Raw genomic sequence first — 26,511 nt, 5'->3', positions numbered from 1 at the left:
CATCAGTCAGTAAGAAAATGAAAACCAGAACCACAGTAAGATACCACTTCACACCCAACAGTGACCGTAATCAAAAGGACAGAGAGTAAGAAGTATTGATGAGGATGTGGAAAACTGGAAGTCTGTGCATTGCTGGTGGGACTGTAAAGTGGTACAGCTACCTTGCAAAACAGTGTGGCAGTTTCTTGAAATGTTATACAGAGTTACCATATCACCCAAAAATTCCACTCCTAGGTATATATAGTCAAGAGAAATGGAAATGTATGAACATATAGCCCCATAAAACTTGTACACTTGTACACAAATGCTTATGGCGGCATTACTCCTAATAGCCAAAAGGTTAAAACAACCCTAATGTCCACCAACTAACAAATGGAAAAGGGGGTATGGCTATATACAATGTACAATAAATATTTATTTGGCAATAAAGAGAAATGAAGTACTAGTGCTGCAACATGGATGAATCTTGAAAACATGCTAACTGAAAGAAGTTCATTGCAAAAGGCCATATGTTACATGATTCCACTTACACAAAATGTCCAGAATAGGCAAATCTATAGAAATAGAAGGCAGATCAATGGTTGCCTAGGCCTTGAAGTGAGTGGAATGAAAAGTGACTGCCAATGGATACAGGTTTTTTTTGAGGTGGGGGGGGGGTAATTAAGATATTCTAAAGTTAGATTGTGGTCACTGTTGCACGACTGTGTGAATACACTAAAAACTATGCTTTAAATGGGTGAATTTTTATGGTAGGTACATTATACTTCAACAAACCTATTCAATGTTACGCACCTATCTGTACAACTCTAAGTAGCATAAAATATTGTTTGACAGTTATCCTATTGCATGGCTAAATAAACTCTTTTTAAAGGAATAAATAATTTCTAGATAATGCTTGCTACGTTTTGATCTTTGGCTCAGTGTCAAATTTTGCATTTTAGAGAGGGGAGGGCCTTAGATCTAGAACTAAAAACCCCAAAAAGGTTAAGCAGAGAGGTGGGGTCCACAGAAAGTCATTACAAGTTTTCTAGGTTTTCAGCCAAAAGCAATGATTCTGTAACTTCAGTATGTTTCAGCTACATTCAAATTCAGGGTCTGAGGTGGGATGCAAGAATGTGCATTTTTAACAAATAACCCCAATCCCCAAGACGATTCAAACACCGGCAGTGTGAGAACAGCACTTAGGGCAAAGAGATCCATCAGCCCGGAAGGGCTTCCCTTTCAGCCTAACACTGGGTTCTTCTGCCAGTCCCAGAGCTAAGGAGCCATAAGTTGGTGAAAGTGTCATGATCACAGTTGAGCAGCATTTTCTACTTGCCTCTAATAACTCTTGCCATCAAAATCATACGCATTTTGGAGATTTTCAAATTTGAAGTTTTCTAGGTAGCTCATGCTGGTAAAATATTCGCCTTCGGAAGAGAAGATTCGTCAACTTCTTGGGACCTCAGAATACAATACCTGTGGCCTCACGATCTCTTTGGAATATATTCACTTGTCCAGTGTTTAAGAGAACTATCAGATTCCAGGACAAGACTCTATGTTCAGTGTATAATATTCAGAGCCAAAAATACAGAAAAAATCTGCCGGGAATTTTCACCCATAGAACATGGACAGCTGGCCCTTTGCACCCCAGTTGTTTTCTGTCTCTAACAGGTGGACATTTTCCCCCTACAGTGGAACTTTACCTCCTACTCCGACTTCTATTTCCTGTATCAAGAGCAACCTCCATCCATCCTCTTATCTGTGAGGAAGAAATCCGAGCTACAGCAGCTAGATGAAGTGGCATCTCTGAGAGAGGAAATGGTTAGTCACGAAAGATTACTGCATTCTAAATGACAACTGTAACCAATTTACTTGGCTGCCAAAGGAGAAGAGAGGAAAACGGAAAACAGTGTTAAAGTCTGGACTGGAATTTTAAAAACTGTATTGCAAGGCAGCAGGTAGAAAGTAGGGGGGAAAAAATGACTCCTTAAGAAAAGCATAGCCATTATAGAACTATTGAAGGTTTAGACTGCAGAGACTAGCTGGTTTTACAGAAAGGGAAACTGAGGTAAAAGAGGTTGAGTGATTTGCCAGAGGTCACAGCTGGTTACTGGCAGAGAAAGGCCAGCCTATACGAACTCAAGTCTTCTAGCTACCTGTCCAGCATTCTCTTGCTTTACCTAGAATAAAGAAGGAAACATGGAAGCGAGTGCTAGTACAGGAAAAATCAAGAGGGAGAGAAATGGTTCATGACCTAGAGCAGGGGTCCCTGACCCCCGGGCTGCAGACCAGTACTGGTCCATGGCCTGTTAGGAACCCAGCCCCATAGCAGGAGGTGAGTAGCCATCCAGCCTCACTACCGCCTACACTCCACCTCCTGTCAGATCAGTGGCAGCATTAGATTCCTCTAGGAACACAAACCCCTGTGAATTACACAGGCAAGGAATCTAGTTTGCACGCTCCTTGTGAAAGGAGTCTGCTGCCTGATGATCCAAGATAGAACAGTTTCATCCCAAAACCATCCCCGCTAACACATGTGGAAAAACTGTCTCCCATGAAACCGGTCCCTGGTGCCAGAAAGGTTGGGGACCATGGACCTAGAGTCCTTCTGTGCATTAGGTGTTTCAGGGTTCTTGTCACACTGGTCAGTTAAGCCTCAGAAGGAAAGCTCTGCACTATGACACTTGGGTCATGGGTGATCAAGATCCAGCATGAGTGGCCCTGTCTAGCCTAAGAAGGGTTGCCAGGTCTAGGCAGCAAAGTGTGGATAAGTGAATGCTTGGCAAACTAAGAGTGCTTCCCAAACCCCTGGCAGGTTGGGACGGTGGCCACTTTCCCTTTATTTTGTTTTTATTTTTATTTTTTATTATACTTTAAGTTCTAGGGTACATGTGCACAACGTGCAGGTTTGTTACATATGTATACATGTGCCATGTTGGTGTGCTGCACCCATTAACTCGTCATTTACATTAGGTATATCTCCTAATGCTGTCCCTCCCCCTAACCCCCACCCCACAACAGGTCCTGGTGTGTCATGTTACCCTTCCTGTGTCCAAGTGTTCTCATTGTTAAATTCCCACCTATGAATGAGAACATGCAGTGTTTGGTTTTTTTGTCCTTGTGATAGTTTGCTGAGAATGGTTTCCAGCTTCATCCATGTCCCTACAAAGGATACAAACTCATCCTTTTTTATGGCTGCACAGTATTCCATTGTGTATATATGCCACATTTTCTTAATCCAGTCTGTCATTGATGGACATTTGGGTTGGTTCCAAGTCTTTGCTATTGTGAATAGTGCCACAATAAACATATGTGTGCATGTGTCTTTATAGCAGCATGATTTATAATCCTTTGGGTATATACCCAGTAATGGAATGACTGGGTCAAATGGTATTTCTAGTTCTAGATCCTTGAGGAATTGTCACACTGTCTTCCACAATGGTTGAACTAGTTTACATTGCCACCAACAGTGTAAAAGTGTTCCTATTTCTCCACATCCTCTCCAGCACCTGTTGTTTCCTGACTTTCTAATGATCGCCATTCTAACTGGTGTGAGATGGTATCTCATTGTGGTTTTGATTTGCATTTCTCTGGTAGCCAGTGATGATGAGCATTTTTTCATGTGTCTCTTGGCTGCATAAATGTCTTCTTTTGAGAAGTGTCTGTCCAAATACTTTGCCCACTTTTTGTTGGGGTTATTTTTTTCTTGTAAATTTGTTTGAGTTCTTTGTAGATGAGTAGATCCACTGTTAGTCTGATGGGCTTCCCTTTGTGGGTAACCTAACCTTTCTCTTCGGCTGCCCTTAACATTTTTTCCTTCATTTCAACTTTGGTGAATCTGACAATTATGTGTCTTGGAGTTGCTCTTCTCAAGGAGTGTCTTTGTGGCATTCTGTGTATTTCCTGAATTTAAATGTTGGCCTGCCTTGCTAGGTTGGGGAAGTTCTCCTGGATAATATCCTGCAGAGTGTTTTCCAACTTGGTTCCATTCTTGTCACTTTCAGGTACAACAATCAGACATAGATTTGGTCTTTTCACATCATCTCATGTTTTTTGGAGGCTTTGTTCATTTCTTTTCACTCTTTTTTCTCTAAATGTCTCTTCTCGCTTCATTTCATTCATTTGATCTTCACTGATACCCTTTCTTCCAGTTGATTGAATCGGTTACTGAAGCTTGTGCATTCGTCACGTAGTTCTCGTGCCATGGTTTTCAGCTCCATCAGGTCATTTAAGGACTTCTCTACACTGGTTGTTCTAGTTAACCATTCATCTAAATCTTTTTTTCAAGGTTTTTAGCTTCTTTGCGATGGGTTCGAACTTCCTCCTTTAGCTCAGAGAAGTTTGATCATCGGAAGCCTTCTTCTCTCAACTCGTCAAAGTCATTCTCTGTCCAGCTTTGTTCCATTGCTGGTGAGGAGCTGTGTTCCTTTGGAGAGGGAGAAGTGCTCTGATTTTCAGAATTTTCAGCTTTTCTGCTCTGTTTTTTCCCCATCTTTGTGGTTTTATCTACCTTTGGTCTTTGATGACGGTGACGTACAGATGGGGTTTTGGCGTGGATGTCCTTTCTGTTTGTTAGTTTTCCTTCTAGCAGTCAGGACCCTCAGCTACAGGTCTGTTGGAGTTTCCTGGAGGTCCACTCCAGACCCTGTTTGCCTGGGTATCAGCAGCGGAGGCTGCAGAACAGTGAATACTGCTGAACAGCAAATGTTGCTGCCTGATCGTTCCTCTGGCTCAGAGGGGTACCCAGCCAAGTGAGGTGTCAGTCTGCCCCTACTGGGGGGTGCCTCCCAGTTAGTCTACTCAGCGGTCAGGGACCCACTTGAGGAGGCAGTCTGTCCGTTCTCAGATCTCAATCTCCATGCTGGGAAAGCCACTACTCTCTTCGAAGCTGTCAGACAGGGACATTTAAGTCTGCAGAGGTTTCTGCTGCCTTTTGTTCGGTTATGCCCTGCCCCCCAGGCAGGCCTCCTTGAACTGGAGTGGGTTCCACCCAGTTTAAGCTTCCTGGCCACTTTGTTTACCTACTCAAGCCTCAGCAATGGTGGGCGCCCCTCCCCCAGCCTCACTGCCGCCTTGCAGTTCAATCTCCAACTGCTGTGCTAGCAATGAGGAGGCTCTGTGGGTGTGGGACCCTCCGAGCCAGGCCCAGGATATAATCTCCTAGTGTGCCGTTTGCTAAGACCGTTGGAAAAGCGCACTATTAGGGTGGAAGTGACCTGATTTTCCAGGTGCCTCTGTCACAGCTTCCCTTGGCTAGGAAAGGGAATTCCCTGACCTCTTGCGCTTCCCAGGTGAGACAATGCCTCGCCCTGCTTCAGCTCACACTCGGTGGGCTGCACCCACTGTCCTGCACTCACGGTCCGACAAGCCCCAGTGAGATGAAGCTGGTACCTCAGTTGCAAATGCAGAAATCACCCGTCTTTGCATCGCTCATGCTGGAAGCTATAGACTGGAGCTGTTCCTATTTGGCTGGCATGGAACCACCCCCCCAACTTTCCCTTTATACTCTTCATGCTGGCCTGTGAGACTTCTGCCTCTCTTCCCTCTCCCTAAAGGCCACTCATGGTGTCTTGAGTTTGCGTTTTCTCCCAGGCACTCACTGCTCTGATTCAAACCAGATAGTCAAGTGTGCCATTCTGCCTGGTTAAAGTACCTGTCAGAGTCCCTTGAAGTTTGAGATAATGTCAGATCTCAATGGTTACATACACAGTCCCCTAATTTTGGCAAACAGAGATTTTGCCATCAGTTTAACAGGAAGTTGGTCCTAGAATGCCAGACTCCTTCAACTACGGGCAACAAAAGATGTCTAGTGTCAGTCAGACCTAGTTATCAGGAAAGGAAATAAAATATAGTTTAAGTTGCTCAGCACTCACCTTTAAAATGTTGTACAGAATTCTCTAAGGTTAGAAAGAAGCTATAAAGGTCAGCAACTCTCCCCAGCCAGTTGATGGCTTGAATCTCCTCTAAAGATCCTCAATAAACAGCCATCCAAACACACATCAGTTTAGCTCGAGGTATGGGTCCTGCCTCCTGCTGAAGGAGCCTGTTCCATCTTTAACCACGTCTTCGAAAGGCTTTCCTTTCACTCAATCGAGATCAGAAGTTTCCGCCCTTTTCACTCTTGGTTGTCCAAGAGTATGTAAGATCCAAGAAGACAAAGGGTCAGATGCAAGTCATTACATTGCATCTTTCTGGTGCTTATTAGATGATGATACTACCAAAAGATGTTTTCGTTGTTTTTAAAATTTCCAATAAAAGAAAAAACAGAACCCCTTGCACATGTAGAATGCTAAAGTTGGTTTATATTCAATAAACTAAAAGATTCTATTGAATGAATACTAAACACATCTGTAAATAGTTTATAGTATTAAATTTGTTTGCATCTTCTGGGTTTTCTGCCTCTATTTATACCTCAAGGCACAAAACAACAAAAGCAGCCTGGTGAAGGCTCAGACGGGTAGTTAATGCTCAAAGGAGAGAAACAACAAACGCCAGGAGGCACATCCCAAATGCTCTCTTAATATTTATTAAACCAACAATAGTGTTTTGGGTAAATCTTATTAATGGAATACACAAAGTTCTGGGCAAATGAAATTTTAATTCATTTATAGCAGATGTGCCTACAATCCACATTTTGATTAAAAGGACAATAAGCAGTTGAGAGCCTTGGAAATACCATGTTATTTTGAATATGATATATTATTTTTCTATCACGTTAAGACTGTCAAAACTTTTTTTAAAAGCAGGATGTAGTATGCTTTTAGAATTTTCTTCTAAAGCTTGTGAGAAAAGCCTCAGTCTTGGAAATTACCTCAAATCCTTTGTGTAATGAATAAAGTATAAAAAACGTACAAAGTATAAAAAACGTACTAAGTATAAAAAAATACTAAGAAAACAAAATATTGAGAAGGAGACGGTAAACACAAGTTCATCATCTCCCCAACACTCATCGTTGTTTGATGCACTAAAGCGTTCTATTTATATAATCTTTAGCAATTAAAGCTTAAATCATTTAATTTAAAACATTTTCAAAAGCATTTACCAAAGTTTATCTTTTCTTTTACTCTTATTTACCAACGACTAAAATAAGAGATCAGAAGATCAAAAGTACATTGTTACAGTCTCCTATGTTTATTAAACTCAGCAAACACATTTATTCCTAAATACCATTTATGTCACATGCTAAGAATCTTCAAATATTCCATACTTGACTAACTCGACAGTAAATAACCCCCAATGCCCCACACCTGGCTTGAGCACCCCCATGTTCTCCACTTTCCTTTCTCATCTGGGTCCAAATGCCAATTCACAAAGGAGTGAGGTAAAGGTCTCTCTGTTCTATGCTTGCTATTAAACAGTTCTCTTTGGGGAAACAATCCTTTTCTATCACAGTCCAAGGGATTCTGGGGACACTTCTTCATGTGTAGTTCCCAGAAATTAAGGAACTAGGAAGCTATTCTGGGATTCTTACTGGAAGAACTAGGAAAGAGTAGCACTTTATACTGCAATTGCTAAGAGGACGGGCTGTTAACCTGAAGTTGCCAGACTCCATCTTGCCACCACCAGAGGAGAAGTCGCTCCTGGTTGTTATCAATACCTAAAGTCTTCCCTTTTTAGTAACATAACATCCCCAGATTTTAGTTGGGCACGTGGCCACCCATGTTGAGACTACATTTCCCAGCCTGCATAGCACCTTATGTGACCATGTGACTATGCTGCAAACAGTGGGATACAAGTGTAAGTGATGTGTTACCCCTCCAGGCTGTGGCATTGAAAGGAATAGGTATGTTCTCCCCCTTCACTCTCTCTTCTGGCTGGGAAACAGTATGGATGGACTGGCCACCTTGGACCAGCAGGTAAGAACTGCGTGTGAGCACAGCAGAGCTATCCCACCAGACCTGTCTTGGGACTGTTGTGTCAAACAGAAATAAATCTACTTTAAGCCACTATGTTTAGGAATCTCTTTTTAACAACAGCTTAGCTGTTACTCAAATTCTATAAAATCTGGAAGTGAATCTAACAAAGGAGGGTTGAGCTGAGAGTTATGTAAGACCTGAGGCTGATAAAAAAAAAAAAAAAAAAAAAAAATCCCATAAGCTTCTTGATGCAGCCAGACTTGAAAACAGAACCACTCCTGAACTTTTCCATTATCTGAGCCAAAAAGTTTCCACTGCTTAAACCAATCTGAGTTAGGATTTTCATTCCTTGCACCAGCACTCACTTGATGAAATGGTCCTGGGTCCTTCACAGCTTTCATAGCTTTACCTTGCCCCCAGTGATTGCTTCCCTGAGTCACTGCCAGGCAGAAGCCAAAACAGCTGTTCTACCTCCTCACAAAATTTAAATTAAGGGTGTTCTAAGGGCTGGCTTCTACAAAGGAAACTCACTGTTTCTATAAATCAGGGTTTCACAAACTTTAATGTGCTTATGAGTCACTGGGAATCTTGTTAAACTTCAAATACGATTCAGTAAGACTCAGGTGGGGTTTGATAGCCTGGATTTCTAGAAAGCTCCCAGGTGATGCCCACGCTGCTGGTCTGGGACCCCCATTTTGGGTAACAAGGTCCTAGAGCGGCAGCCTCTAATCCTGACTAAACATTGGAATCACCGAGGCAGCCTAAGAAGCAAAAATACTGACACCCGTGCCCCAAAACCTGGGACTCTCAATAGTGTCTGTGCTGTCAAGGATGAGAACTGTGGCTCAGAGGTTCTGGAACGCGAACGTTGGCGTGCAAAAGAATCCCCTGAACGGCTTTTTAAAGCTCAAGACTGCTGGGCCCTACCTGCAAAGTTTGATTGCTTGGTCTGCGGAGAGGCCCAGAATCTCCATTTCTAACAAGGTCAGAGGAGCTGTAGATGCTGCTAATCAGTCCCTACTTCGAGAACCACTGGCTAATCTGTTACTCTTTGTAACAGACCTCAATTTCCACTGAGAAAAAGCACGTATATCTACTAATTGTATTACATGAATGCTCTGGAACATTTATCTATCAGGCATACACTCCTAACAGGGAGAATGGAGAGAATTCACATTTGCAATTTCTCTGTGCATGCTTAATACTTTGTAAAGACACATTTAACCCTATCATCCCCAAAATAATAAACTGATGTTGAATTTTACTCTAGATATTACAGACTTACTGGGTTTAAAAGCCTATGAATCATAGTAAATGGTTCATTTTAATAGGCTTCTCAGAATAATCCCTCTTCCAACTCCATTGTAGGACAGATACATGTTGAGTGGCAGTTTCTAAAGGGTCAGCATTGTAATGTTATCCTGCAGAGCAATTTTTAAAAGCTTTGAGAAATCCAGAATTCTTCAACAAGGTTTTGTTCCAAGTCAATTAAAGATAGACCCTTTTATTCAACGGATGGAAAATTCTGTGTTTTAGAAGTGAGTGAGGGCAAGCATGCTCCCAAATTAGACACCCGAACAAAGTAAACTATGAATAGATTAGATGATGGGCGGCTGCTTTTGTGCTTAAGCATGAACTAAAGACAACTCAGATAGTCTTGTTCACAAGAAAGCCTAAAGCACTCTCTCTTCCAACTTCAGCCGCAAACAGTACAGCTCCATGGAATTGATGCGACTTGAACCAGGTTCAAATTGCTGAACTTAAGTGCAGGTATGGTAAGAAGGCCATTCTTAAGACACCTATGTAGGACCTATACATGATCAGTATATTCAGTCAAGTCAGAGAATGTATTTCCAATCAGTAAAACAGGAAATTTTTCTGTTCAAAGTATGAACTCAGGCAAATCTAATAAGCTGGCCAAACATGCTTCTCTGCAACCAGACCAAGAGGACAAGTGTCCTTTGTTCCACTAGGAAAAGTTCTCCTTCAGGAAAGGCAATGTTTGCATTTTTTTTAAAGACATCCTCAGATAAACCTACTTTATAGCTATACAGTCTTCTGTCTAAAGACCTCTCAAATGTTTCCAAATCCACCAAAATAATTGTCAAAAGAAAAAAGTATGATCCAGCAGAAAAGACGTTGGAGAAAAAGAAGAAGCTGGAAGGGAGCAAGGATTTCCCAGTTCCACACACTGCTTAGACTGACAGGCAGCAGATGAGTCCTGGAAAGCCACCTCATTCCATGGGGCTTAATCACAGCAGTAGAAAGCATCCATTACGAATACAAAATCTTACCTGCTAGACTGCCCTCTAAACTGGAGACTAAGAAGTCCTCTAGAGCAGGGTTCTCAAGCCTTCTGGAAGTGAGAATTAGCTTTAACAGGGAGCTGGACCCCCACCACATAGATTTGGATTTAACTGTCTGGAGTGGGACCAAGGCATGAATAGTTTTTAAAAGCTCCCCAAGTTTATGTAATCGGCAGCAAGGGTTGAGAACCCGTGACGGAGAACACGCCCTCCACTTCCCAGATGGAAAACCTAGAGAAACCAAAATGCCTCCTCCTTTCACCAGAACACAAGAGCCACAAAAAGAAGAGGAAAAAAATAGGTCTGTCCTTCTGATCTAGTCAGTGGCACCATCATTCTTCTCTGCCTCATGTTCAAAACCTCAAAATACTATGGATACCGTCTTCTTTGATCAGTACATCTCATGAGCTGTCCATTTCGCTCATCGCCAACACTGAGAGTCTAGCACAGGCTCTATACTGTGCGCTCTTATTAGTGCTGGACACCCATTAATTAAGGCATTAGACCCACAACACCTCTACGAGGTGGCTACTATGACTCCTCTCCTTTTTACGGATGGGAAAATCGCAGCATAGAGACATTAAATCACCTGCCTAAGTCCAGAAATTGGCAGAGCTGAGATTTAGAGAGGTTCCATTAATTCTACCTCTTAGTTCTCCCATTACCAGGCTGAAGTTTGCAGAGAGAAGCCATTAAAGCAATATGCTAAAAGTTGGTAAAGAAATCAGAATATCAGTGACCTGGAAGATTAGGCCAACCAATGAAAAGGAAGAGTCTGACGCTTCATGATTCGGGGCTGCAACCATTCATTAGATACTTCATGATTTGAGGCTGCAATCGTTAGACACTTCACGATTCAGGGTTGCACCCATTAGACTACATTAAAGAGTGGTGATACATTTAGACACTTTCGCTGCTCTCTTGAACGATTACAGTATCATAGCAAGACTATTTAAAGCTAGAAAAACTGAGGCTCTAACTTGTGCTGGGCCACATAAAATGCAGCCCTGGCAAGTAATACCACCTAGCAGTTGAGAGACAGTTATAGACAATGAATGGAAAATGCCTATCTATAGCAGAAGGCTGTAGTAATTTTTAATGTTACTGCCTTTTAATAAAATTCTTTTCTTAAAAATATCTCACAGACTTATTTTTCTGAAAAAGCTTGACTCAAATACATTTGTGTTATAATAAAATTTATAAAACTCACATTCTTTTTTTTGAGATGGAGTCTTGCTCTGTCACCCAGGCTGGAGTGCGGTGGCTCAATCACGGCTCACTGCAAGCTCCAACTTTTGTGTTCAAGCAGTTCTCCTGCCTCAGCCTCCCAAGGAGCTGGGATTACAGGCATCTACCACCACACCCAGCTCCTTTTTTTTTTTTGATATGGAGTCTCACTCTGTCTCCCAGGCTGGAGTGCAGTGGCGCAATCTTGGCTCACTGCAAGCTCCGCCTCCCGGGTTCATACCATTCTCCTGCCTCAGCCTCCCAACTAGCTGGGACCACACGCACCCACCACCACACCCGGCTATTTTTTTGTATTTTTAGTAGAGACAGGGTTTCACCATGTTAGCCAAGATGGTCTCGATCTCCTGACCTTGTGATCTGTCCACCTCGGCCACCCAAAGTGCTGGGATTACAGGTGTGAGCCACCGCATCTAGCCTATTTTTGTATTTTTAGTAGAGACAGGGTTTCACCATGTTGGCCAGGCTGGTCTTGAACTCCTGACCTCGTGATCCACCCACCTTAGCCTCCCAAAGTGCTGGGATTACAGGCATGAGCCACTGCACCTGGCCAGTATTCAAAAGGAAACTCTTGGGAGAAAAGAGGAGCCTACATCTAAGACTGGCAAAAAGAAATAGGTAAAAAAGCACTTCTACCTGGGCTGTAGGTGTGTCACACTCTCTCCTGGAAGGCACTGACATATTTTTAGTATAAAAATCCAAGGAATGCTCTTTTTCTCTTAACTACAATAGCAGCCTTTTTCCCCCCAGAAAATTCAGTATTAATTCATTTAATTTTGCTTCTGGTCCCGATTCTTATCTCCAGGAAGCTTTTATCTCCTTTTCTATCTATAAGTCTCCACAATCTTCCTAAGACTTACAAATCAACTCTATTTCAGTCTCTGGGTCTTCCAAATCTCAGTGCTCTCAACTCTTCTCCTATAATTAGCCCGAAGTTTTACCAGCAGGTAAAGNGCCTTTTTTTTTTTTTTTTTTTTTTTTTGAGACGGAGTCTCACTTTATTGCCCAGGCTGGAGTGTGGTGGCGTGATCTCGGCTCACCGCAATCTCTGCCTCCTGGGTTCACACCATACTTCCACCTCAGCCTCCCGAGTAGCTGGGACTACAGGCGCCCGCCACCATGCCCGGCTAATTTTTTGTATTTTTAGTAGAGACAGAATTTCACCATGTTAGCCAGGATGGTCTTGATCTCCTGACCTCATGATCTGCCCGCCTCGACCTCCCAAAGTGCTGGGATTATAGGCGTGAGGCACCGCGCCCAGCCAGCTATGGCTATTCGATCTTAACTGAACACCTAATATAAGGTCCACATAGTGAGACCCCATGTGAGACTGGGCCACATAGTGAGACCCCATGTGAACAACAACAACAACAAAAACTTAGCCAGAACTGGTGCCTGTAGTCCTAGCTACTCAGGAGGCTGAGGCAGTAAAATGCCTTGAGCCCAGGAGATCGAGCCTGCAGTGAGCCATAATCACACCATTGCACTGCGGCCTGGGCAACAGAGTGAGACTCCGTCTCTTATAAGCTTTCACTGGACACATATAATATATGTAATGTATATAATAATATGATGTGGATAATATGTAAGTATATATTATAAATATATATTTTTTACCTGATTACATATAATATATACAAAGACCCAGCTCTCACTCTGAAGAGCCCAAAGTTTATAGAATATGGAGAATCAGACTGGTTGAAACAAGGTTACTTTCTCCCCTGATAGAAATATCAACAGATCATTCAGGTTCTAAACAATTTCTTACTCTCTCTACCTTTCGTGCATTTTACCATTTGGAAGTCTGTCTTTGAAGAGAAGATTGGGAAAAAGAGAAACATATGAAAATCAAGTGTCTCCAAGTCATCAACAGAATTCTCATTTTTCTCCAACGTACTGTGCCACTTCAAGGAAGGTTTTAGGAAGGTTTTGCTTTTCCAGGAGACCAGTGACTTATCTTCTACAAGGGGCTCTTCTTATTCTCCATTGTGGTTTTTTGGCAATTTTGATTGTATAAATGCCCAACCAGATTCAACGAAAACTGATGCATATTTTACATATAACACATATGTTAAGTATTGGCCCAACTCATTTTCAATTCTCTAGATAATCATAAGGTAGATAGTAGTTACTACAAGGTGGGTACCATGTCATAATTTCTTTTTAACTTGCAGGACCAACAAAGAGTTTTGTTCTTCATTGGCTTACAGTAATGTGTGTCCATTGTTAAACTGATTTATCAAGTACAAAACTTAATAACTAATCAGCATAATCACAAAATCTAATCAACTCTAATAATCAAATCAAAACACCACTCCTAATTAAGCGAGTTCAGAAGTGGGATATAAATGAAGTTAAGATTTTAATTCAATAGTAAATTTATATAAAACAGTGTTTAAAAATTAGGGTTCCAGGCTGGGTGCAGTGGTTCATGCCTGTAATCCCAGCACTTTGGGAGGCCACGGCAGGCAGATCATGAGGTCAGGAGATGGAGACCATCCTGGCCAACATGGTGAAACCCTGTCTCTACTAAAAATACAAAAATTAGCAGGGCATGGTGGTGCGCGCCTCTGTAGTCCCAGCTACTCAGGAGGCTGAGGCAGGAGAATCGCTTGAACCTGGGAGGCAGAGGCTGCAGTGAGCTGAGATCACACCACTGCACTGCAGCCTGGGCAACAGAGAGAGACACTGTCTCAAAAAAAATAAAATAAAAATAATAAAAATAATTAGGGTTCCGATGCTGACCTTCTTTAAGTATTTTAATTATAATCACAAGTACTACCAAAGATTTTCCCGTCTTAACTAAATTTCCAACTTGTATGCAAGTTTTAGCTAAGTATTATTCAGGAAATATGGGTGATGGAGGAAATACAAAATGTAATTAAGCATCATAACTTTCCTAATTAAAAATAAACCAGTTCTAAATTTGTGAAAATATATGTCCCATATTGTCAAGTCAGGATCCAAGTGAGAAACACAAAACACATGCATATATATTCATACATAAACATGTAACGCAGAATCACAAAACTTAAAGATGGAAGAAAAGAGAAACCAACGGGTTTAAATCACCTACTATAGGTCAGGCTTTGTGTTAGAAGATTTTAGTCACTATTGAGGCTAATCTTCAAAATAAACAAAAAGCAAAATATTCTAATCCCAGTTTCACACTGAAGAAACAAGCTTGGAGATGATAAGAGACTTCTCATGGCTTTTAAGGCCACATGGCTTTTAAGTGGTAATACCAGAAACTGAACCCCGATTTATCTGATTCTAAAACATTCAAAACCATCTCCTGCATTGTCTTAATTTGGTAGAGTATACAGTGAACCTGGCCAATGCTAGAACAACTCCATATGAATTAGAATCTATATATGTCACAGCCCATCCTTTACTGGTTGTCACACACCTGTCACTCATGCAACTAGAGACTGTTGCCTAACGACTTTGTAAACACAGGCCTTTTGGTTCCTAAACATGTCAAGTGAATTGAGTCCTAAACACAGATGTACTAGCCAAATATAATATGCCTTCAGTTAACCAGAATTTGGGGACCTTTATATTAATACTTTCACACGTACTTTCATCAGATGCTTTTTCTGCATCTGTTGAGATGATCATATTGTTATCTGCCTTAAACTGTTAATACCTGCATTGCTTTTCTGATGCTGAAACTGTCCTTGGAAAAATCCCACTTGGGCTCATCATTATTCTTTTAATAAACTGCTCTATACAATTTGATAATACTCTATTTAAAATTTTGACATCTAATATAAATGACACTGGCTATAGGTTTGTTTTTTCTGCTTTTCTTGTCTGGTTTTGACATAGAGTGATGATAACCTCCTAAAATGAGAAGGAACAGCCTTCTGTCATTCTCTGAGCTTTATAACATATCTTTCTCTGAAGGATCAGTAGAACTTACTTGAACAACAATCTAGCTCTGGTGCCATTTTTTAATTGAAATTTTTGTTGAGATAACTGTAGATGCAAACACAGTGTAAGAATAATAGAAAGCTCTCTTGTGCCCCTTCTGAGTTTCCCCCAATGGTAACGTTTATAAAACTACAGTAAACATCACAACAAGGATATTGATATTGATACGATCTACCAATCTTATTCTGATTTTCCTAGTTTTACTTGTATTCATGCTGTGTGTGTTTGTGTATGTGTATCTACACAGTTCTATGACATGTATGGATTTGTATATATACATTATCTTTATACACACATGCACACCTTTTAAAATATAACCAAGGTCTCACTGTACATAGTTTTATATCCAACTTTTTGTGTACTATAGTTGCTAAGTTATAAATACCCTTCAAATAAATCTTTAATGGCCACATGATATTCAGTGTCTAAATTAGAATCTTATTTAACAATTACTCTATTATTGTACACTCGGGTTGTTTCCTTTTTTTTTTTTTTAGCTATTATAAGTAAGGCTTTAATAAACACATTAAACACTATTTACCTGGTAATGATTTCCTTTGGACAGATTTGTGGAGGTAAAATTACTGGAAAAGATGAGTTTTCCACATCTTAACATGGATTTGTCCTGTCCCTGTAAGGAACCTTTCATCAGCCACAAATAATAAATGGCGTATTTTCTCACATCATCCACTTTTAGAGAAAAGCTGACTACAAACATATTCCCAATATCTCAGCATATAACTAGTCTACCCCAAGACAAGAAGAAAGCCCCAGTTATGAAAAAGTAGGCTCTACCATGCATATGCTGAGCGACTCTCTGGGCTAGAGCTTATCAGATGAACCAAGTAATGTGTGTGCCAAGCCCTTACTCTTCAGAGAAGCAGAAAGCCAAGAATTATAACTAGCATGTGACACGAAGCAAGGACATTCCCCTTATGCTAAAAAGTCCCTACCTATTGTGTCTCACATAATCCTAAAAACTTATTTTAGGATATTCAATTTTACAGATGAGAAAACTGACCCCAGAAAGGTTAAGAAACTTGCCCAAGGTTACATAGTAAGTGTATCCAAACCTAGGCAACACTACCATAGTCTGCTCATTTAGATTCTTGCTTGTGGACTGCACAGTACTCAGACCAGGCTCAAGTGCTCTAGAGAGGGACCAAATGGAAGGCACCAGTTAAAAGCCCCACTCTGGAAATGGAGATCCAGGCCAGAAACCATATGAGGAGCCTAAAACACTTTATGAGACTTATGGTTTAAAAAGCCCCCCAGTATATCAAGTCATGTTGTCGTTTATCTAGAATGAAAGTTATTTTTACCACTCAGCTGTTCTTTATGTTACACTGGCTTGTATCAGAAAACATATATAAAAAACAATACTAGTGATATGGTTTGGCTGTGTGCCCACCCAAATCTCACCTTGAACGGTAATAATCCCCATGTTTCAAGGGTGGGGCCAGGTGGAGATAACTGAGACATGGTTTCCCCTATACTTCTCTTGTGGTAGTTAAGTCTCACAAGATCTGGTGGTTTTATAAAGGGGAGTTCCCCTGCACAAGCTCTCTTGACTGCCACCATGTAAGACATGCCTTTGCTTCTCCTTTGCCTTCTGCCATGATTGTAAGGTCTCCCCAGCCATTTGGCAACTGTGTGAGTCCATTAAACATCTTTCCTTTATAAATACCTAGTCTCAGGTATGTCTTTACTAGCAGAGTGAGAACAGACTAATACAAATAGACATCAGATCAAGAATACTCAGGACAACGTATACACTCCTAATAAACAATGAATACTCAGTTCAAGGTAACAGGTTACTATGAGCTATTAGAAATTACTTGCCTTTCTGTAAGAGAAATAAATTCCATGTTTCAATAATAAAATTAGAAGCATTTGACAGGTGATTAATAATTACTTATTAAGTTAATCTTAACATTTCTCCTACCACACCCTAAAATGCAGAAAAAGTAAATACTAAAGACAGATAATTCTTCTAATTCAACTCCATCATTTTAGAGATTGGAAAACTGAGGTCCCATACGGATTAAGATAGTTAATTACATGTGTACAAAACCTGCTTTTGCCTCGACTTAAAATATTGTATACTTAGTCTACTGTATTATATTTAACAACAAATCACACATAAATGCATACTTAACTTGGATGGGTGCAGTGGCTCATGTCTGCAATCCCAGCACTTTGGGAGGCTGAGGTAAGCAGATCAGTTGAGGTTAGGAGTTTGAGATCAGCCTGGCCAACATGGTGAAACCCTGTCTCCACTAAAAATACAAAAAAAAAAAAAAATAGCCAGGCGTGGTGGTGTGCACTGTAATCCCAGCTGCTCTGGAGGCTGAGACAGGAGAATCACTTGAACGGTGGGAGGAGGTTGCAGTGAGCCTCATTTATGCCACTGCACTCCAGCCTGGGTGACAGAGTAAGACTCTGTCTCAAACAAACAAACAAAAAAAACATATTTAACTTTTCCCTTAAAAAAATAATTTTCCTTTAATAATTGTGTATCTTGTCCCATGTGTCATTCTTACCATGAGACTACATTATATTAATTGCACATACTCCTTAAATAATTACGGTTACTTGTATTTAATATACCTGTGTAATCATGAAAAAAAAAAACATCAAAATGCTTTGTAGAGAGCATATTTACTGAGTCTTTGTGACATTTTTCACAAAGTAGATTGAATGGTGCAGAAAAAAAACTATGAAAACGTCTTTAATAACATTTTTCCATTTTTCTGAGACTATGCATTGACTATCACACCACAAGCTGCATACTCGTTGGCTTCACTCTGCTGATGTGAAATGCAAATGGAAAATCTCCAAAGATTTCAAGGCTTCTCCCTTCTCCCACTCCTACCAATTCTTTGAGACACTCGAGAAAAACAGACATTCACAATTCTATTTCAACAGTGTCCTCTCCTATTCAGAGGCATTCACCCCTCCCTCTATCTCTGTTGCTAAAGCTAATGCTGCCCTAGAAACAGACTTATCACAATGCAATCGAGATTTTTAATAGTAAGACCTAAAGCCCAAGTGGCTAAAAGAAGAAATTTCATGCATTTCCACTCTTTTTTTTTTTTTTTTTTTGAGATGGAGTCTCACTCTGTCACCCAGGCTGGAGTGCAATGGCATGATCTCGGCTCACTGCATCCTCCGTCTCCTGTGTTCAAGCAATTCTCCTGCCTCAGCCTCCCAAGCAGCTGGGATTACAGGTGCCCACCACCACGCCCGGCTAATTTTTATATTTTTAGTAGAGATGGGGTTTCATCATGTTGGCCAGGCTGGTCTCGAACTCCTGACCTCAGGTGATCGGCCTGCCTCAGCCTCCCAAAGTGCTGGGATTACAGGCATGAGACACCTCGCCAGGCTACATTTCCACTCTTAAAAAATAAAAATACTCCCTTTTTCTGCCCCCAGATCCCCAAAATATACTCACTACCCCTGCCACCGCATTCTAAATGACCAACAGCATACCAACACATGATACAGATTAAATTTTAACTCTCTCCTTCCCATGTGCTGGAATCTCAGCACAGCCACAGGAAAGAGGAGGAGGTGTGATTGTGCACAGCTGATGTGTCAGGACGTTACATCAATGTCTTCTTCATTCTTGACACCAACCCTGCAATGTTGATGACATTGAGTGCAGAGGCATCAAAACTGGACAACCAGCCCAGGTCCACTGGGGGCTGGTGTATTCAGTTGATGCCTGAACCATAATGCCTTCAGTGGTCAGCATGAAACTTCTGGAGTGCCAACCAACCCCAAGATGCCCTGGCCCATGGGTACCTGCACTTCAACGTGCACCATCAACAGGTGTTTACCCAGCTCCTGACCTGAGCTCAGCACCGCACAGGGGTAGGTTTGGAAACATGGTTTCTTCCCATAGCACTGATCTTGATGGGAAAGAAAATTCACCTCTTTAGAATGTCAGAGAGGTAAGAACATCTGACATGGCTCCCTCATTTCATTCATTTCATTGCCAAAAAAAAAAGAGGCCAAGACAGGAAGAAAAAAAATTTCCTATCTTCTGTGCCTCAAGCACCATTCATATGCTCCCTTCATTTCATCTTCACAACAGTCATGTTATAAAGGCATTCTTAGGTCCAATTTACACACACACACACACTTTTTTAAGTGACTCAGAGCTTTAATATACTGTCCAAGTTCTGACACATTAAGTGGCAAGGTACCAGCATCTGAACCCAGACTTGTCCAACTCCCAAGCCCAAGCCCTTTGCAGACTAAGCCCAGCTACTGCTGAAAACCCTAGTAGTAACACAGAATAGCACATAATTAAGGGGTGATGCTGTCATCTAGACCAGCAATTTCCAAATTAGTCTGATTCATTAGAATCATCTCAGTTGCTTTATAAAAAATACAGATTCCCCCAGACTCCCATCCCCATTCAGGCTTCTGATTGTGTAAGTCTGAGAGAAGGCCTGAAATCTGCATTTTCACATACTTCCAATGATTCTGATCATCAGTATGCCTTGCTACTTACAGAAGGATTAAAAGCAACAGGGCTGGATCAGCCATGAAAAGGTATTTGGAGCTTGGATTGAATCAGTAGCACTTAAAAGGAGAAACACTGAAAAGGTAGCAATGTCCAGGGAGCGTTCATGATAGTGATACCAATGGGCCAGGGCTGAGAGACGTGATGGAAAGCGATCAAGGAGGTAACTAGAAAGGAAAGCTTTTATGGAGCCGCTTATAAATCCAGCAGAGGCATACAGACTATATGCCATGATAACAAGGACAGAGGTGTCAGACCATGGGCAACATGATCAAAGTGGTGGAGGACAAACCAAACTGCATGGGCCAGGACTGGCAACTACAAGGCTATTGACATAGAAGCACAGCTGGCAAGCCCCCAAGGAAGAAAAAAAGAAGGGACAGCTCTTCATTTGAAAGAAATTTTCTCCCCCATCAAAATTAGTGCTGCAGGAAGAGACCAATGGCCAAGCATGGTGGCTCACACCTGTAATCCCAGCACTTTGGGTGGCCGAGGCGGGTGGATCAGCTGAGGTCAGGAGTTGGAGACCAGCCTGACAAGCTAAAACCCCATCTCTACTAAAAATACAAAAATTAGCCAGGTGCGGTGGCACATGCCAGTAGGGCTACTCGGGAGGCTGAGACAGGAGAACTGCTTGAACCTGGGAGGTGGCAGTTGCAGTGAGCCAAGGTCATGCCATTGCACTCCAGCCTGGGTGACAGAGCGAGACTCCATCTCAAGCGGGAAAAAAAAAAAAAAAAAAAGATTAGCGCTGCGGGAAGAGACCACGTTTCCAAACCCCGACCCCTTTGCAGTGCTGAGCTCAGGTCTGGAGCTGGGTAAACAACTGTTGACGCTGCATATTTAAGTGCAGGTTCCCATGGGCCAGGGCATTCTGGGGTCGGTTGGAACTCCTGCGGAAGTTTCATGCTGGCCACTGAAGGCATGAAAAAATGAACGGAAAGATCACTAGAATGCAAGCTCCAAGAAGGCAAGGGGATATTTGTCTGGTTTGCTCACTGCTTTACCTCAAGCTCCTAGTAGGAACGAAATAAATATTTGCAGAATGAATGCACAGCTGGACATACAGGCAGACTGGACAAGGAAACCAACAAAGATGAATGAGTCCAGGGTTTCTTCAAGATTTAAATCCAAATGACTAGGATGAAAATGATAGCACTGGCACAGTTGACTAAAAAAGTTAAATAAGAGTACATCGGTTTTACCAAAGATTCTTCTTCATTACTTCTGGCTTTTCTCTAAGACTTTATTTTGGCCTCTAGTCCTTGAAAAGAATTCAGTGGTTTTGAGATTCTGCAATGCACCCTTGGGCCTTGGGAAGAAGAAAAGGATGGGCAAAATCTTCTAGTTTGATTTCTGGCAATGGAAGAAGGGCAATCTAGTGAGAATCTAAACTCGGATGGCATTCCTCACAGGACAACTGGATCCCCACCAGCAGGTATGCCAACAGCACAGTGGCTTGACTGGACTCGCTCTAAACCTTAATGACAGGGCTGGTGGGGCTCTGTGTGACTGGGTCAGCTTCAGGGGCCTTGCCAACCAGTGGAGACACCAAGCCACCTCTAGCTGGCCAGTCAGGTCTCCGGGGGCTTTTGGAGACTTGAAAACTAGTTCCACCCAGGGAACAAACTAGTTCACCTTTTGAAATCCTTTCCAAACTAATGACTATCCAAGGTGCCATTTAAGTCATCATATTACACAGTCTCTGGTAGGCTACCCGTCGAAGGGTGGTTACCATCAAAACTAGACATATCAGGTCCTAGAGGCAGGAGCTGAAGGGCATGCCCAAATTGCTTCTCAGACATCCGTTTTCTACAAGCCTGATCTTTTAAGATCTTTCCTTCTTAAATGACATCCTCCTTCTGCTAACACCCAACTAAGAAAGAGCCCTCGTTTTTATAAAATTTCCTAGCAAAAGCAATTTGTTTCACTCATAAAACAGCCAAACTATATTTTCTAAAGAACTGCAAACAGTTACATGATTTCGATTTTAGTTACCCTTCTAATGTAAACTTTCCAGAGCCTGCCTTTCATAATATGCATGAGTCCAAATGACTTGACAGTTTCTTTTAATTTACAGACATCTAAGAATGTTTATAAAATTCCTCCAGTTCAAAACATTTCCTTTTCTTAAACATATTTCCAGTTCAAATTATGTGTTTATAGCAGTCTGCAATATATTATTTCTAAAGATAAACAGTCATGTACAAAATGGACAGAAAACCAGCAGCATATCACTACTGCCACACTCAGTCAGATTTTCCCCTTGCCTGGTGTTCCACAGTGAAAGTCCTAACCTGCCAGTGGAAAGTATGAATGGATCACTAGGAACAGGATTTCCCAGCTGTCTCCAGGATCCATAAAGGAACAGCTACCAGTTCCTTTTCATAGGCAGTTTTGAGCCTTAGTTCCTGAGAACCTCTTTTTTCCCCCCAGAGCTAAGTATAAAACTCAATAATTCACTAACTGTAGGCAGTTTTCCTTTCTTCCTTTTAAAGGGAGGCTTTAAACCCAAATCACTACTTCTAAATCCCAGGAAACAGTTGCAGTTTTCAAAATAAAATGCAAAGTGCTGGAAATAATATTCTGTAATTGCTAAATTTTTTTAAATTCAGTCTTTTGACTTCATTTATATCTTTGTTGCTATACATGAAACAAACAGAGACCGAAAAGTAATTTAAATGGACTGTTAGCCATTCTGGGCCTTGAAACGGCTTCTATTTAGAAAGACTGACTCACTGCCTAACAAAGATTCTCTCCTAGTCTCCAAGTTGACATTTTATAAATATCTAATCACCCTTTTTGGATGATTTTCCAATTACTGAAAACAGGGTCTATCACAATGAAGCAGTTCACTCAGAAAGCATCCAGTTCTGGTTCTAACTGAGAAATATTAGAACCCCAAACACACACAGTTCAGGGGAAAGCTGTCACCGGGGAGAACCGGTATATAGTTCGGCCAAAAAACTTCCTTACGGAGCACTGCCAGATTTACGCAAAAACCCAGAGTAGCAGAAGACAGAAACATTCTTTCTCCAGAATCCCAAAACAGTAAGATTTCCTAGCAAATCCCTGAATAAGACTCAGCAAAAAAAAGGTCCTCCTTAACCATGTGCATTTTTTTAAGGAAGGCTCTTGAAATTTATTACATGAAGTCCCTTTGCCCTGTTTTGCAACAAGATGAGCAACAACATTTATCTGAAATAAACAAGAGAACTGCTGCCTTTTGGTGTACAAAGAGCCAAAGTTCACCATAACTGGTTGGAAGATACCTAATACCAATGGATTAAACCATCATCTGCCAAAGGGAAACACTGATAAGGCTCGGAGTTCTATTTTACAACCTGAGCACCCAAAATACTCATGTAATCTGTACAGTTTCCAATTCTACATGCTCTCCAACCACAAAGAATGTATGGCGATCTGCTAGCACACACACAGGCTCCCACACTGATTAAAAATGTCCATCTGCTGCTCGATGCCAAAGAGGTTTCCCAGCCCTAAATTAGCCTCAGCACAAAAAAAGGGGAGGGGGGAGACTCAAACTTGTAAAATCACCTAAAAGACCTTAAGATGATATAAATTGTCTTTGAAGAGACAATTCAGTTAATTAGAAATTGACACGTTATTAAACGGCAAAGGGGCGAGGACGTGGGGAACCAGAAGGGCCAGAAACAGCGGCACTCCTGAGACCCCAGAGAGTACTGAGGCTGCAGACGAAATCTGGGGTGCTCAAGCTTCCACCTGGCCCGACAGAGCAGCTCCTGGCGCCCAGGTAGAGGCAGCCGAGGACTAGAGGAGGCCAAGGAGGCAGTTCCCTTTAGAGGGCGCTCATTGGGCGACGTGGGAAAACAAGCTCCAGCGCCCGAAGCGCGACCAAAAGGAGAAATCAAGTTCCCACTGCCAGAGCGGGGGAGGGAAGCTGGGTGCCCGCAGGCGCCCCGCCGGAGACAAGACTCCTCCCGGCCCCAGAAGCGCCCCGCCAGGGCCAGAAAGGGCTAGCGTGGCGGGAGGGAAGCCTCTGTCCCCGAGCGGCCAGGCGACCCGAAGCCAAGAGCCGTGTCACACGTACCCCGCCTCGCCCTGCTTGCCGCACTCCCATGCAACTCCTATGAAAATGTCCTCCTGCCCCTGACGCCCCGCGGTCTAACCTCCGCCCCTCAACGAGGAGGGGGTCGCTGCAGGGCTGGGAATCCAGTGGCCGGCGTCCCAGCATTTTCAGACGCGTTCCGTGCATCCTCCAGTGTCCCCATGCGGGACCGCGGACTGCGATTCCACGTAGTGTGGGTTACCTCGCCCTAGCCGCAGGGAGCATCAAACAAAAGAACTTTTGCAAACTTTTATCTCTGGACACTCGCGAGTCTCTTAAATCTGGCCCCCATCTCCCCAGAACTTGCACGCAGTCAAGCAGGAAAGCTGGCGTGGGGGGATGGTGTACGGAGGAAGGGACCCCAAAGTTTCCAGGTCATCCCTGGTCTCGACGAGCGCGCGAAGCAGACCCGTTCCCTCGCGGGCCCGACCCAGGCTCCCCCCTTCTGCCACCCTTTCCCCTCCGTCCTTCCCGGACCACGCAGCAAGACCAGCCGAGGGCGAAGAAGTTGGGAGTGACTTCAGGGGCCTCTGCGGTTAGAACAAACTGCAATTCTCGTGCCCCCATTCCCGCGGACCGTGGGGCAACGCCAGCGAGCAGCGCTTTTCTGCGGAAGGGAAGAGGGGGAAAGGGTGACCCGGCGAGCGCATTTGTCCCAGCGTTATCTCCGGTGTACAGTGGGGGCTGGGGGTTCCCCAGGTGGCGCGCCCCTATTCCCCGCAGGCTCCTCTTGTAGGTTCGAACACCCTAAACGGCGCGCGCGTGCCCCGCCTGGCCCACTCACCGACTCCGCCGACACGCAGGCCACCAAGCCCAAGGTGAGCAGGATCCACGCGCGCCGCATATTCCCCAGGGACCGGCTGCTCGCAGCAGCCGCTTGCAACCAGGGCGAAACGAAGCCTCCTGCCCAGCGCTCGGCGCAGCCCGCGCACAGGAATCGGCAGCAGAGTAGCCGCAGCGACTGCGGCTCGGGCTCGGGGACCGGGGGCGCTCGCTTCCTCCTCCTGCGCCTGCTCCCGCCGCCCGCAGCTGCGCCCCGGGAACGCGGCGCCCTCTCACTTGTTGGTTTCTGCACTCCCGACACGGAGTTGGTGCTCCGGCAGGCTGCTCTCTGAAGCTCTTCTTGCTCTGCTGTGGTTTTGCTCCTCCGCGGACTCCTTTCCCGTGCCGAGGTTCAGTTTCTGGTTTTAAGGAATAAATTCGCTGGCTTGAAAGGGAGCTGCGGCAGAAGTTTGGGGGCAGAGCGGCGGGGGCGCGCGATCCGCGCGGCTGGAGCTCCGGGAGTATCTGGAGAGCAGCGCGTCCGAGCGGGGCCACTGGCTCCGCGGCTGCGCCCCTCCTCCTCCCGCGCCGCGCCTCCCTCCCCGGGTCCTCCTCCTTCTCCTCTTCTTTTCCTCCGGCTCCGTCCCTCCCTCCCTCCCTCCCTCCCTCCCAAGCCTGCTTCTCCGGGCTCCCCTGGGCTATTGGGGAGAGGAGGCGGCAGTGTGACTCCCAGATAAACCCGGGAGAAATTCCTACAGGATTACACGCCGATTGGCAGCTCCAAGGACCAGTGGGCGCCGCAGCTCCGCGCTGTGGCTGCGCCGGGTCTGCTCATCGGCAAACCAGGGCTCCTGCGTTTTCTCGCTCCCTTTCTTCCCTTCTCTCCCCACTTTTCCTCTCTCCTTCTCTATGCTCTTTTCTTCCCTGTTTTCTTTTCTCGTTCTCTTCTTCACTTTCCCTTTTCTAGAGAACAATTAGTGAAGAAACGAGAGACATATGTAGCTTTTCTGCCTTGAGAATTCGACCAGTAGAAAGAAACTGCCTTGTGAGTTGAGAGGGAAAAAAAAAGTGTAAGATGCCTTCAAGCAATGTGAAGTTTTCATAAATCGCCAGTTCGTGAAAATTGCATTTTAAAAGAGAAGATAATAAATGTAATAAATATGTAGTGAGAGTATTCCCCACTCTCCCAAATCCTCCCGCACCCCCCAAAAAAAGGGACATGGAAGAAGGATCCTGTAAACCCAAAGTGCAACAGTTTGAAAGCTCGTAACTTCATTAAGGGTTTAAATACCATTTCTGCCTCACACACAGTTTATGCCCCTAAGGCTTTTTATAGGCTCCATTTCAGCAGAGAGATGTTAACGTTTGGAAGCTACAAATAGGGTAATTTGATAAGAAGTTGGATAGAGACCCTGAATAATAACAGATTTAAGATAACTTCAAAGAAAAGAGGGATAAAGTAATTCCTAGTTTGAAGAAAATAATGAACATGTATTTCCTAAATGGAAGTAACTGACATGAAATATTTTGTTACAAGGTTATTTTTTCCTTTCAATTCAATGTCTGTGGCATATTATAGAACATGGCAAATGCGTATTCCCTTCCAGTTTCTTTTCTTTTTCTTACTGTCACAAATTTTACACACAATCCCTTCCAGTTTGTACCATCATTTTTCTCTGACTTACGGAGTAAATGAATTATGAAGCCATTCTGCTCCTAGCATGCCCACTACAGGAAACCAGAGACTTTTCTGTCTGTTCACCACTGTATTCTCATTCCTGGTACATAAAGACACATGAT

At 43.1% G+C, this 26,511-nt stretch overlaps 1 protein-coding gene across 2 annotated transcripts in view; it reads right to left on the bottom strand.

Annotated features, from left to right (window-relative positions):
- SDC2 (syndecan 2) overlaps positions 1 to 25,714 on the bottom strand; it is a 118,344-nt gene extending 92,630 nt beyond the window's left edge. The window contains exon 1 of one of the 2 annotated variants that reach the window (XM_025393669.1): positions 24,734 to 25,714. In XM_025393669.1, the coding sequence (XP_025249454.1) occupies positions 24,734 to 24,793 (60 nt within the window). In that variant the 5' untranslated portion in view covers positions 24,794 to 25,714. The remainder of the gene's footprint in view (positions 1 to 24,733) is intronic. The other variant, XM_025393670.1, reaches the window with a different exon arrangement.
- Positions 25,715 to 26,511: the final 797 nt, after the last annotated feature.

The sequence above is a fragment of the Theropithecus gelada genome, chromosome 8, assembly GCF_003255815.1.
Source record: "Theropithecus gelada isolate Dixy chromosome 8, Tgel_1.0, whole genome shotgun sequence".
Lineage (NCBI taxonomy): Eukaryota > Metazoa > Chordata > Mammalia > Primates > Cercopithecidae > Theropithecus > Theropithecus gelada.
This window is presented reverse-complemented; position numbering and strand designations above follow the sequence as displayed.